The sequence below is a fragment of the Typha angustifolia genome, chromosome 3, assembly GCF_048772165.1.
Source record: "Typha angustifolia cultivar Huaian chromosome 3, ASM4877216v1, whole genome shotgun sequence".
In the NCBI taxonomy this organism is placed as follows: domain Eukaryota; kingdom Viridiplantae; phylum Streptophyta; class Magnoliopsida; order Poales; family Typhaceae; genus Typha; species Typha angustifolia.
In genome coordinates, this window is record NC_133241.1 from 7,984,900 (window position 1) to 8,003,033 (window position 18,134).

Below are 18,134 nucleotides of genomic sequence, written 5' to 3' on the forward strand. Positions count from 1 at the left end.
TTGAAATAATAAGAGAGAGAGAGAGAGAGAGAGAGAGACGGGTCAGAGATTGGAACTAAAAGTGTAAACAATAATAAAGGATTAAGCATGTGGTTATCTTTCAATTACAATCTGTAGAAGATCTTAGAGTATTTGATTAATGTGCATGAACAAACCCATGAATCCGGTACCGTTCATCTCCCTTCACACCAAATCCGAGATCAAGCCATCGAATAAATTATTAAGTAAGAAGGACGCGTTGTTTCCTAAAGAAGTAACATCCGACAACTCGTTGCGTCACCGGGAAAACCGAGATGCATGCACGTATCACACCTTTGACGACACCGACGGCCGACGGGGGTTTGCTTGGGAGAGGCGGCCACGCCTTCGAACGAGTTGCACCGCCTCTGCCGACTACTTCGGACCACTGGTTTGCTCCCACGTAGGACCTCCAGCGGCGACCGTGCTACGGCGGTCGCTGAGTTGAGTTGTTCATTAGAGTTTGTAAACAAATGGCGCGATGCGGTTGCTCTTATTATATAATGGTTGGAGTAGAAGCTTCTAAACTTTGTAGGTATTAACTATATCCCTTCAATATTTAAATTTATATTATAATTAGAGATAATTATATAAACACTGTCTAAATTATTGTCTAATTTCACATGCATCAAAATATTTTATTTTAAAATGCAGCTGGAATAGCTCAGTTGGTTAGAGCGTGTGGCTGTTAACCACAAGGTCGAAGGTTCAAGCCCTTCTTCTAGCGGATATATTTTTGTATATATTTGGAATCCAATCGAGTTCATATTTAATAAACAAAAGAAAGTTGACAGCATGCATATTTTTCGCAAAAAGAATCATCGCCTTCCCCGTCGAGCTGTGGGAGGAAGCTTCTCAGAAGGTCCGCAAGGAAGCATCTTTCCTGTCTCTTTCTCTATTCTTCTCTTCAGCTCTCTGAGAATCCGAATTTGCCCCAGCTTTTCTGGAGATAATTTTTCCCAATATATTCCTACATTTCAAAATTGATTAGTTCAAGAACCCCAAGTTTTACTACTACTAATTTGTGATGAGAGCATTGAAACTTATCTGAACCTTGAGGCTTTGGGATAAGTGTGTTGGTGAAGATGACCTGAGTTGGAGTGCATACAATGTCCACTGGTACATCATGAATTAAGAGCTTGTCAACTGGGATATCATCGACCAATTGCCTGTCGTGCACTGGAGCATAGTTGTTTCACGCAAATAAATCAATTGAAGTGATATAAATCTGGACTCGGGTATCGACTTGGCTTCTTGAGTTTTCACAACCAACCGATGTAAGAGGAAAGAATGTGAACACAAAACAAACAAGCAATCTATAAACAAATTGTTAAATTATTTTTGTTTCACACTTTCACTATCCAAAACTATACAAAGACAAAACGAAAATAGGAAGAGGTAAACAATTACCAGATGTTACAACCATGGTCGTGTCATCTATGGATCCCATATACCGGAGCATTCCATATTCCAGCTCTGCAAATCCCTGCATCAACCCAGGTCACTTAACACAAGGACATCGATAGGCATGAAAGGAATTATGCGGCATAGTATCGTAATACACAATGAAGGCGAAATAAATGAACAATGGAAGCTGAATGTTGAATCACAAATCGTACCTCACCCTTCCCGAGTCGCGCTCCTGTTCTTGGATCAACTGCGACGGATCCGATAACTATCAAATCCACTTTGATCTTTTCATCCAATCCAATAGGCCTTCCATATTTAGCAGCACCTACAGAAGTACATGCCTCTACTATGGAACCAGAAGGTAAGGCTTGAGAATCTAACACAGAAAAGAAGCCAGTCCTCAGACGTGGTTGTGGAGTCAACAACTTCTTTTCACCTTTACAGTTCAAGTTAGGAACCAATTAGGCAAAATGCAAATGATACAATTGGAGGTTTAGAGTGCAAATTGAAAAGAAACCAAAAAATTTACTCCAGACATGAAAGCAACCGTGATGCACAAGAATTGTTTTCTCGAGGCTGAATCTAGTTCCTTGTGTGGCATAAATCAGTTCTGGGAAGGTTTTAAAGTCATTCTAGCAAGGATAGAAATGTCTATGTTAATCAAATAGAGAGAAGTCCAAAAGTCCTTTCTATATCAGCAAAGGTCAATATTGAATCTCTCTGCTCAGAAAATGGAAGCTCCAAGTGATTAAATACGTTCTGAGTGGATGGAATATTTGTCAATAAACAATCTCATGACTACTAGAAAAATCTTAACCCTCGTATTAAAGTGAACTTGTTTGGAGGTATGGTAATCAAAAAGTAGCATATCATGTTAGTCCAATGCTGGTCTGTATAAATTTGCCTACACTCATTGTACTAGAGTTTAACAACAACGAACAATTAACAGACGACTAACCTGTGAGTGTTAAGAAGCGAACTTGCTTCTGAGGTGAGTCAGGGTTGACCTTCACACATTGTGCAGACTGAAATACCTCCAATCTTCCTAACTGAAAGGGCACAAGTAACATGAAGTCAGTGGGTACCACATTTCATATACACAAAAACGAAAGATAGCAATGCTAGAGAAATAAACTTTGATGGCATAAAAGCAAGAGGTACTAGTATAAGAAAGCATAAAAACAAATAATAAACCAAGTAAGCGTGACTACTGTTTATATGATTCTCAAATAAAATACACTTGATTAGCATCCAAGAATTTCTACTAGTTATTGTTTACCGACGTACTACTTAAGGTGAGGTATGATCTGGATGGAGAGAAGACAACTGTGAACACTTAATAGCGTCCGAGGAAATCATTTCATGGATTCGGAATCTAAAAAAGATTGCAACTTGGTAGCTGATACAGTGAGAAAAGGAGAAAATGTGATAAATTTCTAAATTAACGACTCAATAGTTTCGATTACAAGGTCCTTTGGAAAGTTTTGACCTTTAATTGAGTCATAAGAATGGTAGGAACAAAATTACCCCGAAATCGTACTCCCCCGGACGAAATAACACCAAAACATGCGAAGTATTGGATTACGCTAAAAGGGAATACGAACCGACTCGGCAGCGTCAGCGGAGCCGACGAAATTAGGGATCCGATGGTGAACGGGGCGAGGGTTCCTCGCGATGCCTTCCGCCTCCATGAGATCCCAAACCCGTTTCCTAATCTTCCACTTCCACGCCTTCGGATCGCCGCTTCCCGCCGCCTCCGAGTCGCCTACGGCGTCTGCAGCAGTCTTCGCCATCGCATCGCGCGCCTCCGCGTCGAGGCGGAGCCTCTCGGCCTCGAACTCGGCCGAGTCGAACGACGAGTTCTCCACTCTTCCGGCGGCGGGAGGACTGGAGTAGGACACACGGCGGCTCGAGTGGCGGAGTGCGGTGGTGAACGCTATCGTGCGCGGGGTGTAATTGGTGGCGATGGGAGGGAGAGGAGTGGTGAGTGGCCACGCGAAGGGATGGAGGAGAGGCATAGCCGCGTAGCATTTGGATTGGTAGTTGGTGCATTTCGTTATAGATGGGCTCGTGCGTTATATTACTCATGAATAAGGTCTAATTTGTAAAAGGAAAAATAATCAGTGACCCAACTTGTGGGCCGACAAAGGCCCAGCCCACAGCCTAAAAGCTCACAATTCCATGGTGGCCCATCACGATTCGGGCTTCCCCCAAATTTTAAACACCATTAATTTGTGCTTAATAACATTAAAAAAAAAGATTAGGGAAAACTTCAGAAACACCCTACGTTATTCCATAATTATCATCAAGTCCCTACCTTATATGGATATTTATCATTGACTCCTATATTTTAATTTTAATTTTTAAAAATAATTCAATATTATGTATTTGATCAGCTGTTGTTACTTTAAAAATAACTTAGGGTATTTTTAAAAACAAAATGTAAGGTCAATAATAAATAGAGTTAACTACAACTCGTGAACTATAGCTAGTTTTATGTTAATTTGTGCCACTTTGATCCTCAAGACTATCTAATATACTCAAATATAGTATCAACGAAAAATATAAAATGAATATCTTACTCTCAATATTATTTTTCTCTTTTCTTTTCCTTTAAAATTAATCACATGACAGTCACATAATATTTCTTAAAAGACCTAATAAGTGGCAGGCTTTTATCGATGTTATTATCAAGATCAACTCAAATAAATCATACGTCAATTGTGACTCAAAGATCTAAGACTAGGTTCGTCGCGAGAGACAAAACAAGTCCATTTCTTTTCTTGAAGGCCATGTCTATCTCTATCCACCAATAAACCACTCTACAAGTTGAGACTAGCTTTACACAAAGCTAAAGATAAAGAGGCTAATCATCTAAAGATAACTATTTGAATTGGATTATGAAGTCTTCACTGAAATTATGCACCATCATGTTTTGGGGCAGCTCAAACACACTTTTGAGAATCTATTTAATTTAAGTTAAATTTGTGTTTCACTGCATGTGTGTCTCACTATGCCAAGAATTTGATTTGATTTCATGTTTTACTTTTGCTAACACACATTCAATCCTATATCTTTTAACTAGTTTACTGTGTAGGGATACATATAATAAATACCTATGAACAGGGTGTTTTTGATTAAGTATTGTAAACGAAATTATAATATTATAAAATGGGCCCCAATTTGGCGCTTTACAGGCCTTGACGGCTGAGTCCTACAAACATCAAATCGAAGCCCAATAAAAAGACGACGTCACATCCAAAGATAATAACTTTCGTTGTTTCTACGAATTCCGTGTAATGATGTACTTAAAGCGAATTAATCACTTACGTGTCCAAACCTAATTCGGCGCAGCCCTTCGTTCCTGCTCACGTGCCCGGGCTTATCCGGACTCTCGTTCGGAACCCTATCCCCCACCACTCCAACCCCTATATAAACTTCCTTAGAGCGGAACCGAGCGAGAATAGATACATTTTATTCCTCTCGGATTACAAGGGATTAAAGATCTCTCAAAGGTACGAAACCCTAGCCCTTGTTCCTATGGATGTTTCCTTCCTTGGATCTCTTGTTCTCTTCTTCTGGATAGTGGTTTAGGGTTTCGAGTTCAGTTCCTTGTTGGTTCTTCGATTCAATGTTTGTTCTTGTTGTTGTTGCAAGTGTAGATGGATCGATACCAGAGGGTGGAGAAGCCGCGGCCTGAGACGGCAATTAATGAGAACGAGATAAGGATCACCGCCCAAGGGAGGATGAGGAATTACATTAGTTATGCAACTACATTGCTCCAGGTGATTGGACAACAACGCAGAAAATTACAATTGCCTGTTTTAGATGAATATGATTTTGTAGGAAGCTACTGTGTTTAACAATCGTGAAGTCTTTGTATATCTTATGATTACAGGAAGAGGAAAATCGTTTTTTTTTTTGCATCATATGCTAGAATCCCGAAAGTAGTACTAGTTTTCCCCTTATACCAAATATGGAGTTAGTAAGATTTATGGGAAAGTAATTAACCGTACATTGTCCATGAATTTTAATTAGACATCTTGTTTTTTTTCCCCCTTTTCCTTTTCTTCCTTATGGTGGCCTTCTGATTGAAATTGAGATATTAAAGATATAAAAATGTAATCTTTCTCGAGAAAACTGGTATAGCTAATCATCATCTTGTTTTGTGGACTAATGCTCTGTAATCATCTTATCTCCTGCTACTTTTCAGGAAAAAGGTTCTGATGAGATTATCATCAAAGCAATGGGGAGAGCTATCAGTAAGACTGTTATGATTGCAGAATTGATCAAGGTTACTCTTTCTGCCAGAATAATATATATTAAATGCTCACATGTTTATTGATCATAAATACTACTTTTAATGTTAAAGTGGGATGACTTTAATCAATAAGAGAACTATATTTAATTTTTCTAGAGAAGGATTGTTGGTTTACATCAAAACATTTCGATTGAATCTACTGATATAACTGACGTGTGGGAGCCATTGGAAGAGGGCCTTCTCCCGTAAGTATCACTGCACATGTGGTTCCTTTCTTTTCCAATCAGTGTTACTTTGAACTACTTATTGTCTTATGACAGACTTGAGACTACCCGTCATGTGTCAATGATAACTATAACGTTGTCCAAGAAGGAGTTGGATACATCTTCTCCCGGGTAAGTAGGATCTTGTAATTATGTTTGAAGCATATTACAGGCTTCGAGATTGAAATAATTGTAAGTTGTATGTTCTGTAGCGAATTTAGAATTATTTACATCGAGTTGAGTAGAATAACTGGACACTATGCACTACTCCAGTTGAGTAATCTGCTCTCCTGTGCGTCTTTCTCTGCATTGACTCCTATGTTTGGAATTAAATTTCCTATTATGAATATTTATTTGTCTGAAAGTTTGTTGAGCTAGTTGTTTTTATTGCTCTTTTTGTCCCTTTTTTCTGTTGCACTAAACAATTATATGAGTACTCAATCATCCGCTCTCTAGTACATTGCCCTTAACAATAAATCTTACTTATTATGGCTAAAATTAGACCTCTTTTGGCAAAAACAGTTATAATTCATATTAGTTCAAATAGATAGGAGCTAATGACAAAGTGTATAAAGATCAGATTGGTCATTTGAAAGATATTAACCAAGGAGAGAGAAGGTGTAATGTACTTTCTAAGTTGGTTCTTGAGATTTTGAATATACATGGATTTTACCTTTATTGCTGAAACGTCACTTTTACTGGCAGTTATGTCAAATTATCAGTGCTTATGCAGGTACCAGCCACCCATACCAGCTGATCAAGTGAAACCATTGACGGACTTTGATTACGAAGCAGGTAGATTATCAAATAACATGCTCTTTTCCCTCATATTATTGCAACTAATGTGGATTGCAATTATAATGAATGTTTCCCTTATTGGACGAATGTAGAACAATTACCTGGTGGTCGTGGAAGAGGATATGGTGGCCGAGGAAGAGGCAGGGGTGGAGGAGGTACTCTGCTGTTTATTATTACAAATAAATACTTAATGTTGAACATTGCATTTTCAGAATACTTGTGTTTACACTTTAAGATAAATAATAGAAACCGCGGCTTATCTCATGCATTATTGTCACATAAGTACTTGACAATGTCCTTTTACCTGATGTAGAATTTTATTTGATTTGATTTCTACTCTTTTTATTTATCATGGTATAAGAATATGGGTTCTACGGGAAGTCATCTAATTGTACACCATGAGTTTTGTCACATTGTTGGGTTTCATGAGATATCAATATGCCAAATAAACTAGCTAAAATCATTTAATGAGAACACAAAAAGGATAAAGTAGATTTTTATGTTCATCTATGGGCTTGTATAGCTGTTTTTCAATTTCTGGGATGTCTTCTGTGATGTTCACCTTTCTATGTTAGAAAAAATCTTGCTAGACCATTATAAAAAGTGTTATCTTTCAAGATTTATATCATATATACTATAGTGTATGAAGTGATGCTTCTCATATTGTTCATGTGCAGATTCTTTTTAATCTAGTTTTTATTTGCCTAATATATTTATACTGATCTAGTTATTTCTGGTACAGGGATTAGCAATCGGACGGCAGGTTACGATGGGGATGAAGGATGGGATGGTGGACGCGGTGGATATGGTGGCAGAGGAAGAGGGCGTGGAAGAGGTCGCGGTGCCTTTCGGGGTGGAAGGGGGTATGGTGATGGCTATGGTGGCAGATATATGCGACAAGAGCAAGATGGATATGATGATGGTGAGCCAGATGCATTTCCTCCACAAGGACGTGGTGAGCTTATCCACTAATTTCTTTGAGATGTAATCTTCAGCAATATTATATGATTTCTAGATCTGCAAATCTCTCATCTTTTAAATGCTGCAGTCAATTAAATGCACATTTAGCTCTTTCAGTATAGAATTCAAGTAATCCTATGTGGTTTTCTTTCTTGAAAAGTGCGAAAAAGACCCTTTTGAATGCTAGTAGATCCTCAAAGTCTTTCCTTTCCTTTGCTTTGATTCTCTACTCTTTGTCATATTGCAAAACTTCCATTTTCTTTCCTTTCTCCCTGGTCTCTCAAATTCGCTTCATGTAACCACGCTGTCAAAATCTTTCTCAAGAAATCTCTCCAGTCCTCAACATATTGACAGTTAGCAAAGGGGGCCTCAAATTGAAAGTATCCTGGCTCTAGCTGGCCTCTTGTTGATGTTTTAGTACTTGACAATAGTTGTCATGGGTTGCATAGCTAGCTAAGTTGTTGAATTGTTTGCACTCATATAATGCAATTTATTTTCCTCTCCTTCTTATCTCGTGATTCTTGCATCTTTCTGCTAATGGACTGCCCTTGGTTTGGTTTTGTAGGACGTGGCAGGCTAGGAAGAGGTCGAGGCCGAGGGCGAGGGTATGGGCGTGCGCCTGGCCGTGGTTAAGTTGGAGAGGCATCAAATGAATTTTTCTTCTCTATTTGTCTGTTCTTGCTCTTTGCTTTTGGATGCTTGGCTACAAGCATAGTTACCGTGGATATTTATAAACATCCTGATGAGTAATGACATGGGGGTGGGGGCAGTAACTTTTCAGGAGAGAGGCTTGGTTTTGTAGCTAGGTTAATTTTCCCATTTATTCTTGTGTTCAGTTACAACTGTATGCTTCCCAGTAGTAGAGCAGCGGATTCTTTCATTCTCCAGATGACACTCTTCTATTTATCTTTGCATTAATTCTGTGGTTATGCTTTGTGTTTCTTCACCCCTCGCAATTTCTCAGGCACCGTCCTCGCCATCTTTGTTTACGTTGCATTAAATGGTTTCGGGTTAGACAGCTTGGGTTTTTTATTATTCTGAGTCCACACCAAACACTGTATGTAAGTAGGTGGGTTACAAATTTAGTATTCAATTCTCATTAGTTAAGTGTTGGCCTATATGAATGTCACGTAAAAATAATTTATCTACATATATAAAAGTAGGGGGTGTCAAAATATACAAGTGCGGCTTTGCTCAAGCTAAAGTTTGATTTTAAAATTTTAAATCAAGCTTGAGCCGAAACCTAACCCCTATGAATATAAATAAAAGGCACTATTCTTCATGAATTACAGCCAAATTTACTTAAAGTGATCAATCAAATCATGGCAACCGTACCACTTCATTATTTTCTTGCTCTCTTCTCACCTAACAAGCTAAGAGAAGCTAGCTCATTTACAAACAATACCCTTTCATCTCTTCTTTTGTCTTCTTCGTCGGCCTCCTCTTACTCATCCGACCTTCTCATTATCCTAAATAAAACTCTCAAATCTAAGAAGGATGACGAATTGCAGCCAAATTTACTTAAAGAGATAAATCAAATCATCACCACCACTTCATTATCTTCTTAGTCCCTTCACCTTCGAGGATCATTTCTAAGATGGGAGATGGTAGCCCATTTACAAACAATATCCCTTACTCCCTTCTTTCGTTTGCCTCGTCCTACTTTTTTTTGACCTTCTCATCATTCTCTTTCTCTAATCAGATTTAACTTAAGTTGAGCTAAGCCGAACCTAAATATAAAATTAAATAAAACTTGATATCTGAATTAGTGATTTCATTTAATAACAATTACTTTAGTTTGGTCCATAAATCTTCTTTATTTATAAATTAATTATTTCTTATTTATAAATAGCACAGTAAACTCTTCGGTTGTGTTTAAGATTTATACTTAAAATCGTTCATTCAGATAGTGACTTTTATTTAAAAAAAAAAAAAGAAACTAAAATATTGAAACAACAAATCCACGAACCCGTAGTATTTATCTTGAGAACGCATGCGACTAAAATTTCCTACCTTGAAGTTGGCTATGTACTACTGTGGAAACAAATAATTGAACCAAGTTCGAACTCGACTCGATCACAGCTACGAGCCTACGAGTAATCCCAGATTCGCGATGTTGGTTTGGTTCAAATGCCACTACATCTGGGCCGGTTCGGCCATAATGGATTGAAACACAGACCTCCAACGGCAAACTCTAGTTAGCCCAACTCAGTATCTCCACGTGGCATTACAACCGGCGGGAAAAGTGCGAGCAATCGAACGCTTCCGAAATTCGAAAAATTTCAAACGGCTCGCCTCCTTTCACTCTTTTCCGAAGAAAAGTTCGATCACATCTCTCTCTCATGGCCTCATGGCCTCATGGGTGATGTCTGAAACAAGCCAATTCATCTCTCTCACTCCTTTTATTTCATCTTTTAATGAGATACTTGCACTGATCTCCTCCAATTTGCTTCTCTCGCCTCTCTCCTCGATCTTTCCACGAAGATGGATTTCAAAAGCATGAAGAGGAAGCAGCTTCAAGCCCTCTGCAAGAAGCATGGACTTCCCGCCAATTCCGCCAATTCGAAGATGGCCGACGACCTCACTTCTCTTCTACTGGTACTCTATTTTTTTCCCCAAAGTTTTTGAATAATGTATCCGATTTAGTAGGAATTCAATAAGCGCAATTGCTGTCAATTTAACAGGGGGATGATAAGACGAAGCCGAAGCCAAAGCCGAAGGGTTGCTTGAAGGGATCCGGAGGAAGCATCGGCGAGGAAGGCGGAAGAGAACGCGGGGTTTCTAAGAAGGTTAGCTTCTTGTTTCCAGAGGAAAATTTTGATTTTGATGGGAGGAAAGAAGAGTTAGATGTGAGAATTTCTCCTGAGAAGAGGAGATCTAGTAGAAGGAAGTCTATTACTGTTTCCGAAGCGGAGGAGAAGGGTGCTTCTCAGTGTCCAAGGGGTGCAGTGAGAACTAGGAGGTCTCTGTCGCTCTCAGCTGCGGTTGTATGGTCTCCTGTTGTTGGGAAGGATGAAAGGAGGAGAAAGGCACGAGGTGCTTGTCAAAATGGCGAGCTACCTTTGTTCGCGATATTGCCTTGCGAGGATGAAGAAAGGGAGGGGAAAGAGGTGAAAGAATCTTGCTGTGATCGGTTGATTACTAGATCCTTGAGGAATAGAGTGGTGGTGGTCCGAGAGATCGAGACATTTCCAGGAGATAAAAAAACAAGTCGAAATAGGAAAGACGAGGCTTCATTTGCCAAGAATTTGAAACAAGATGACAACCTTGGAAGGAAAGATTCTCATAAGCGACCAAGAGGTGCGCATGAGGGAGGAAGCAGTGTTCCTCCCTGCAAAGAGCCTCCTCGGAGGCGTTCAAGAAGAAATCTCTCGAAGTCGGAGAATTCTTTGTTAGATAGTGACGAATCAAGCCATGGCAAAGTAACCAAAGAAACAAGTCTTGGTGACCAGGGGGCTGAAGATTTTCAGTTTGACAGCTTTTCAATGAGATCACGGCGGCGCAGTGTTGCAAAGGCTAATGAAGCAGCACATGACATCTCCCTGGTAGAAAGTGGAGAGACTGTAGATGAACATGTAACATTTGAGAGAAGGAAGTCGCAAAGGAAAGGGAAAAAGATGGATTTGAATGGTAAAGATCTTGTAGACTCTGGTCTTAGGACAAAAGCTTCAAGTGGAGCTGTAGCTGAGAAAGCCCAAAGACGAAAGCCCTCAAAATCTAAAGAACCTCTGAGAAGATCGATGCGTAAATCAATTGTACCAACTCAGCTGGAAGAGGAGAATTCGCCAGCAGCGTGTCAAAAATTTGAGGATCAGGATGAAACAGTTGCAGAAAGTACCTCACTCAGCAATGCTAATGCATCTGAAGTTGCCAGGCATGAATTGGCCATCAGGGAGGAGTCAAAATTGGTTGTACAAAGCAAAGAGGGTCTGAGGAGTTCAAGACGCACTGCTTCAGAGCAAAATGCTACTGATTTTGAGGTTTCCTTGGCTGTATCTGATGGTGCAATACTTGATAAGAGCAGTAAAGAAGAAAGGAAATGGCGGAAGCGTAATGCACCTGATCTCGAGAATTCTTTAACTGTACATGAGAATTCTCCTTATGATGAATCCATTGAAAAGAACAAGTTGCGGAAACAACACATTGATCAAGTTCTGAGTAAATCAAGTTATGAAACTGAAGCTTTAGAAGATGATGAAAAATTCAAAGAACCACGACGGCGATCAAGACGCAATGGTTCGAGAAATCAGTCAGGTGATACTGCCATTTTGGTTTCAGAAACAGCAGTTGATGAGAATATTGGGAGAAAAAAGCCAGCAAAGAGGACAAGAGTTGCTGTCTCGGAAGAAGTAGTTTCTGTTGTGGATAGAACTAGTGTCATGGCAAACCAAGACAATGGTCGTGCCGATGAATGTAACAAGAATTCTTCCAGAAAAAATTGCAAGAATGTTCATGATGATGGAGCAGGACATGGAGAACTCTCTTCAGCTTCAACTCATTTGTTATCATCAAAAGAGACTACAAGAATGTCAGATGTAACTGATAAGGGCTCAATTATAGCAGCAAGTCATGGGAATCTATCAAGGCAGACTCATGAGAACAACAATGAAAAGACACCAATTGATGGTGGATGCCGGTCTCTAGAAGCTCAAAGATGCATATCTGGGGAGGTGCAGAGTGTGGCTAGTGCTTCATTACATTTTACGGGGGTTTTAGATAGGTCGCTAGGTGTTGCAGATATTTTCCCTTCAACTTTTCTATCAGTTGTTCAGGAGGGTGGCATTCCAGTAAATCAATGCAGTGATGGCACTGACATGACGAGCTGTTCTGGTGTTCTCGACTCTCTGGTCACTGATCCATGTTCTGATGACCAACTACAGCGAGCTGGAAATCTTTTAATGATGGAGGCTCTGCAAAATGGTTTGCAAAGTGTAGGTACTGAAACATGCATCAAAGATAAGCACTTTAATGATTTAGAAATAGAATGCGATGGCAGAGAAGCTTCTTTCTTTGAGAGTCTTGATAAGTTTTGTGAAATAACTACGAGCAGTTTGGAAGAAAATGAAGATTTAGATGCAGAACCTTTGGTGAATGTGGGTGGTGCTGTGGAAGTTGCTTCAGAAAGCGGATATGTTAGTGTTGAGATTGCTAGTACAGCACTAGCTGATACCAAGGAATCTGAGAAGCAAGTTGGTGATGTAGAATCTAGTAGATCTAACAAAATGGCAGATAACTGCGTCACTTCTCGATATGCACTTAAGTATGAAGATGTCAATGAAGGGTATGAAGAATTAAACAACGTTGATCCGCTATCATCTTGCAATCATATCGAAGGACTTCCATCTCCAATTAGCATAGAAACTTCTTTATTAGTTGATCAGAAGACCCCTGCTTTGATAGTTGCTGCTCATGATGCCAGGAAAGCAGGTTCGGTCGGTAACGGTTGCTTGGTCAACTATACTACTGATAACCAAGGTAACTTACTGCATCATGGGATTCGCATTATGCCATAGTTCTAATGCTTCAAATATTTTTACAGCCAATGTCTTCTGCCAAAATCTGTTTATGCTAACTATTCTTTTGCAGATAAATGCCATCAGCTTTCAACTATTGCAGCTGTTAATGATTCAAAGGATTTATTAGAACAGGAAAATGATTTCAAGCCCTGTGGAGTAGCTCCAGAGACTACTCTATATTCTGAATTGGCATCTAAAGAATTTAAGGATGCTAGAAGTTTTGATACAGTATGTTTAGTGGATTGTAGTTTACCAGTAAGTGAAGTTGCAACCAAAGAAGCTAAGATTTGTGATCCATACGAGGCAAGAAATTCTCTTTTGTCTGACAACTCTACTCTTGCTGTGTGTCCTGACCACCAAGTTCTTAGTCTTCAAAGTGGGACACCTGAAGTTGGAAGAGCTGCTTTGGACTTCAGGGGTCCCAACTCCTGTGACAATCTCAGTCCTTGCATAACTTTAATTGGATGTCATGAAGAGAGTTCTTTATCCACCTGTTCATTGCTGGAAGAAAATAAGCCCCATGGGGAAACAAGTGTCGATAAATATGTTGAGAAAATCATAACTGATATTGAAGCACCTTCTTGTGGTGTGTTTCCCGCTGCTCGTCTGCAGGAAAATGGCAGAGGTATGTCAATCAAAGAGGTTACTTTGGATGATGTGAGTTTCAACTCCTGCAAAAAGCAAAGATCTTCCCCAGTATCCAACATGGCAGTTAATGGCGGAGAATTAGCTTCTAGTTTCGTAATATTGACAAGTGCAGTTAAAAGAACCTCAGTTGAATTGGAAGAAAAATCTAGTGATCCATCAATTGAAAATCCTTACGAGGATGACAGAGACTACTTTATATCACCTATTACTACTAATGTGCATCACATGCATTTGAATTATCAAGATTTTAAAGATCTGGCAGAGGCTGCTGGATTTTCTTCAGGCAGTCAAGTGACAAAAGATAGCAGTAGTTCTCTTCCTGATATCCTTTACAAGGAAACAGACAAGCAAGATAATGTAACTACAAGTAATAGTGCTGCCAAAGAATTTTCACTTTTTAGAAGTGCCGAAGAGACTCAAGTAGTCCAGTGTGACAAAGTTCCCAAGTCATCCTGTTCTCCCAACATTAAGGAGCTGGCTAGTGGGACTGATTCTCACTCTCCCTTATTTCTAAAAGGTTGCAGGATTATGTTTGACATTTTTTACTGATTTCAACTTGCTTGTCTTCCAAGTACAGCTTCATAATTAATTAATTTATTAGTTATGTTAGGATATAAGTAGTAACAAGGCTCATTCACACAATGCTTCTTTATTGTTAACATTAAGTATTTAAGTAGCTTTGCTGCCTTTCAGATAGTGAAACTGAGCGAATGCACCTGAAGGGGCTGACAGTGGCTTCTGAAGATCATCAAGAAGCTGCTTCTGAGGCCGACACAGTAACTTTTATCATCAATGACGAGTGCAAATCTGCAGATGCTGATGGAATTGTGGATTTGAAGATTGCCCAGTACAATGTATTGGAAAAGCCGGCGTCCATCAATTGTTCCCTTTCAGATACTAAAGATTACAATTTGATGTTTGACAGAGGCATTCAGTTAAGCAGTGAGGATGCAGCTGAGAAGCTTCCTGTGAATGTGTCCTACAGTATTGTTAGTAATGAATGTAAAGGGGAGGAATCATCGGAAACCAAAGAGAACATTTCATCTCACGGAAACTTTGAAGGAGATACAACACAGAAGCTAGGTGACTTTTCTGGTCTATGTCATGCTTCTGTTGTATATTTTGATTCTTCACAAGATTTTTGTCAAGGTATATATAGGTTCCTTGGTTTCTACAACTTGGATTTAGAATATACTGCATTGAAGACTGAAAATTAACGTCTTTCAGATGTGGATCCAGGACTGAATGGAGTTGTAACTGCAGCAAGTAGTGCCTCTTTGCCAGAATATAGTGAGTTCTTGAATCTTTCTTATTTTGTTTATATTTTCTCTTTACAACAGTTTTATCTGATATTATAGAACACTTGTGAACCAGGAATCAAAGACAATGACTCAGCAGACAATCGTTGTGACAATGGTAGAGGAGATGCTGCAGTTTGCAGTACTTCAGTTGTTAAAGTTATGTTATCAGAGACAGAAGGTAATTTAGATTGCAGTCACAATTTTGCCAGTTCAGAGGCCATTGAAAATTTTTCATCAACTCCAAGGCACTCGTTAGTTGGTATAGAGATTCTGTTCACACAGGAATGTAAGGAAACTTCTCTAACCAATGGAGAGTTTGCCCTTGGAAAAGTTGACTGTGAGAATTATACAGTCACCAAGTTGAGAGACTATGATATTTATAGTGGAGATGAGAGAATTGCTGCTGTCCAGCCTACGTCAGATTGTGGGCATCATGAAGAGGACAAAGTTGGTGAGAAGAACGAAGGCAACATGAAGCTATCCCCTGAACATGATGATTCAACTGCATTAGAAGGTTGTTTCTGATTGACTTTATTTTTCTCTGGATCTTAACATGTACTGTTGAAAGCTTTTATGTTTCTCTTCTGAGTAATTTTTCTTTTACTTGAGCGATAACCATTTTATTCTTGTACTCTATGGTATTTCCTGTTGTAGAGTCAAGAACTAACATGATGATTTTTGGGCTTAAGATATGATTGGGAAACTTGGTAGTGCCAAGAAGGTTCCAGTAGTTTCGAGATCACCAGAATCCAAATTTGAAGAGTGGTGGATTGCACCGGGTGCACAGATAGATCTGCTGAGGGACCTGTTTGATACGGAGATGCAAAAGTCTACTGTCATAAGGGACAACCCTCATACAGCTGTCCATGAGTGTAGATTTGATAGAGAAAGTTTTGATTTTGAAGGTGAAACTCCTGAGCACAGCAAGGACACTGATAAAGCCATAGAATTAAGAGAGGAAGATGAGTTGAAGTCCATGACAATTTCAAATGTTCAAATTGAATTTGAAGAGCAAGCAAGCTCCGTTGGATTGAATGGAGATTTTGATAGAAATTTAGATGGCTGTGGATCCGAAACCTCTCCTGAAGTAGGCAATTTATCAGGAATATCTACTCCCGAAGCTGTCAATTGTTTAGATTGTCAAGGTGCAATGGCTATGAATCTCTCCGGTTTCATTTACTTACTGTTTTATCTAAGTTCTTCATACGAAGTATTCCAATCTATTGCAGATTTGCTGCCCCTTCGTGAGAAAAGTTCTTGCCAACAGGTCGATGTTTTTGACCATAGAGAAGGTTAGTGGCACTGTTTTCCTTTTTATGCTTCTCAAGAAATTCTGCACATCTTATGATTTCTATATGATTGCAGATGATCAAGTCAAATTTGATCAAGCTGTATTATCTGAACTCGAAGGTATAGAGGAAGTTTGCGCAAATGAGCACGACATCCAAGATGATGGAGCTGATTTGTTTTGTAAATGTGCAGTGGATGCTAAAGCTGAGGATAATGAGAAAGAGTGTTATGTAAATACTACTGAGTTAGAGAGTACTACGGACGTTCCAATTTCAAGAGCATCCACTGCATCACAAGGGCCAGCCAGTGAGGAATGTATCAAGCGTTATGCTATAGAAGATATCAATCAAGTCTTTGAAGGAAAATCTGATAAGGAGTTAGCAGATGAAGTTGCTCCTGAGGTCTCCACAACTGAGATTCCTGCAATAATTACCGCCATTAAGGATTCCAGCAGTAGTCAAGTAAAGCTTCCGCAAGAACATTTTGGGGATGTTAGGAAATCTTCTCCTGAAACTTCTAGTGGAAACAAAACTTTGAACAATTTGGTTCAGGTGAATTGCCAGGTGGATTCTTATCAACTAAAACAATTTTCAAGCTGCTTATCTGTCAACCATTCTCCCATAGAATCTACAAATGGCACTGACAAAAATGCCTATAAATCTGAAGGTTAGTATTTCTATAAAGTTACTATCTTTCTGATTTCTCTGTGCCTTCCTTCTGTTATAAATTTGATTAATTTCTCTTATATCAGAGCTGTGCGGAACTGCCTATGAGATGGAGGAAATTAATCAAAAACTGATTAGATTCAGAATTTCCAGTGCAAGGAAAGCTAGTAAGCCAGATATGAAGAAGAGCACACCAGTTAAGCTGGTCAAGAACTTGAAAATTGAATCTGTACTTAATGGGGCAAGAGGAAAGGAAAATACTCCAGCTATCAAGATGGATCAATCTTGCAAAAACAATTTGAACAAATCAGTGAGAAATAGTTCTTCCAGAAGGCCACTTCAGAGTGTTCGAATCAGTAAGCTGGAACAATGATGCCATTGGTTTTATTTTTTCGGTTGTTGTTGTTATTGTCCTTGCCATTTCAACTCATGGTTGAAGAATTAAGTATGCATAGAATTGTGTGTAAATTTGTACGATGTCTATTAGTTTGGTTATTTCTTAGTGGGATCATGGCTTAGCCTCTAAGTACAAGTGTGAATTAGGGAAAACAAGGGGGTAAAATCCTGGGCTCATTGTTAATTTTCTTGCATTTTTATACTATTAACTTATGCACATTTTTGTAAATCAGTCCACAGGCTTTATTAGGTCTCTTTTCTTTTGGGTTTATTCCAGTTGCAGGCTATCAATTGTAAGCCCATAAATGGATCCCACTATGTTTCTCAACAGTTATCTTTAGCAATTAATATAGAACAGTTATCTTTAGCAATTAATATAGCCGCCTTAGCATCCATTTGAAAGCCCTTGGTTGTAAGGGTGACAACTTTTAAAATTTTAATGCATGATTCTGTGCTTAATAGTATCAAATTTCTGCACTTGTATTGCTTGATCAATTGTTTCGCATTGTTTCTTCACCACAATTAATTCATATAAAACCACTTAACAATTAGAACTTTTGCATCTTACACCCCTGACGATTCCTCTTCAGCTCACCAACGTAGACTAC

At 39.1% G+C, this 18,134-nt stretch overlaps 3 protein-coding genes and 1 non-coding gene across 12 annotated transcripts; 3 read left to right on the plus strand and 1 right to left on the minus strand.

Annotated features, from left to right (window-relative positions):
• The first annotated feature begins 671 nt into the window (after nt 1-671).
• On the plus strand, nt 672-745 carry TRNAN-GUU (transfer RNA asparagine (anticodon GUU)). Its single transcript has one exon. It is a non-coding gene; the product is annotated as a tRNA-Asn (tRNA).
• On the minus strand, nt 735-3,472 carry LOC140780195 (5-formyltetrahydrofolate cyclo-ligase-like protein COG0212). Of its 4 annotated transcripts, none has more exons than XM_073125601.1 (6): nt 3,033-3,472; nt 2,387-2,477; nt 1,638-1,804; nt 1,429-1,504; nt 1,072-1,197; nt 735-988 (listed from the first exon to the last, which is right to left on the minus strand). In XM_073125601.1, the coding sequence occupies exons 1-6, from the start codon at nt 3,444-3,446 to the stop codon at nt 837-839; spliced, it is 1,026 nt and encodes a 341-aa protein (XP_072981702.1). In that variant the 5' UTR covers nt 3,447-3,472; the 3' UTR covers nt 735-836. The 4 variants fall into 4 exon arrangements, 3 of the variants coding, with proteins under 3 accessions (XP_072981702.1, XP_072981703.1, XP_072981701.1); XM_073125602.1 differs by having other exon boundaries at nt 1,072-1,134; nt 1,638-1,864; XM_073125600.1 differs by having other exon boundaries at nt 1,638-1,864.
• Nucleotides 3,473-4,805: 1,333 nt separating this feature from the next.
• LOC140780172 (uncharacterized) lies at nt 4,806-8,614 on the plus strand. The gene is made up of 9 exons (XM_073125571.1): nt 4,806-4,943; nt 5,091-5,213; nt 5,642-5,722; nt 5,846-5,934; nt 6,010-6,084; nt 6,686-6,747; nt 6,843-6,905; nt 7,493-7,705; nt 8,276-8,614. Exons 2-9 carry the CDS (start codon nt 5,091-5,093, stop codon nt 8,341-8,343), a joined length of 774 nt encoding a protein of 257 aa, XP_072981672.1. The 5' UTR covers nt 4,806-4,943; the 3' UTR covers nt 8,344-8,614.
• Nucleotides 8,615-10,037: 1,423 nt separating this feature from the next.
• LOC140758535 (uncharacterized) lies at nt 10,038-17,882 on the plus strand. Of its 6 annotated transcripts, XM_073094741.1 has the most exons (11): nt 10,038-10,308; nt 10,395-13,185; nt 13,297-14,391; nt 14,568-15,023; nt 15,102-15,164; nt 15,249-15,689; nt 15,865-16,320; nt 16,405-16,467; nt 16,541-16,585; nt 16,658-17,131; nt 17,217-17,881. In XM_073094741.1, exons 1-11 carry the CDS (start codon nt 10,195-10,197, stop codon nt 17,501-17,503), a joined length of 6,285 nt encoding a protein of 2,094 aa, XP_072950842.1. In that variant the 5' UTR covers nt 10,038-10,194; the 3' UTR covers nt 17,504-17,881. The 6 variants fall into 6 exon arrangements, with proteins under 6 accessions (XP_072950842.1, XP_072950844.1, XP_072950839.1 ...); XM_073094743.1 differs by lacking the exon at nt 16,541-16,585 and having other exon boundaries at nt 17,217-17,882; XM_073094738.1 differs by having other exon boundaries at nt 16,541-17,131.
• The last annotated feature ends 252 nt before the right edge of the window (nt 17,883-18,134 follow it).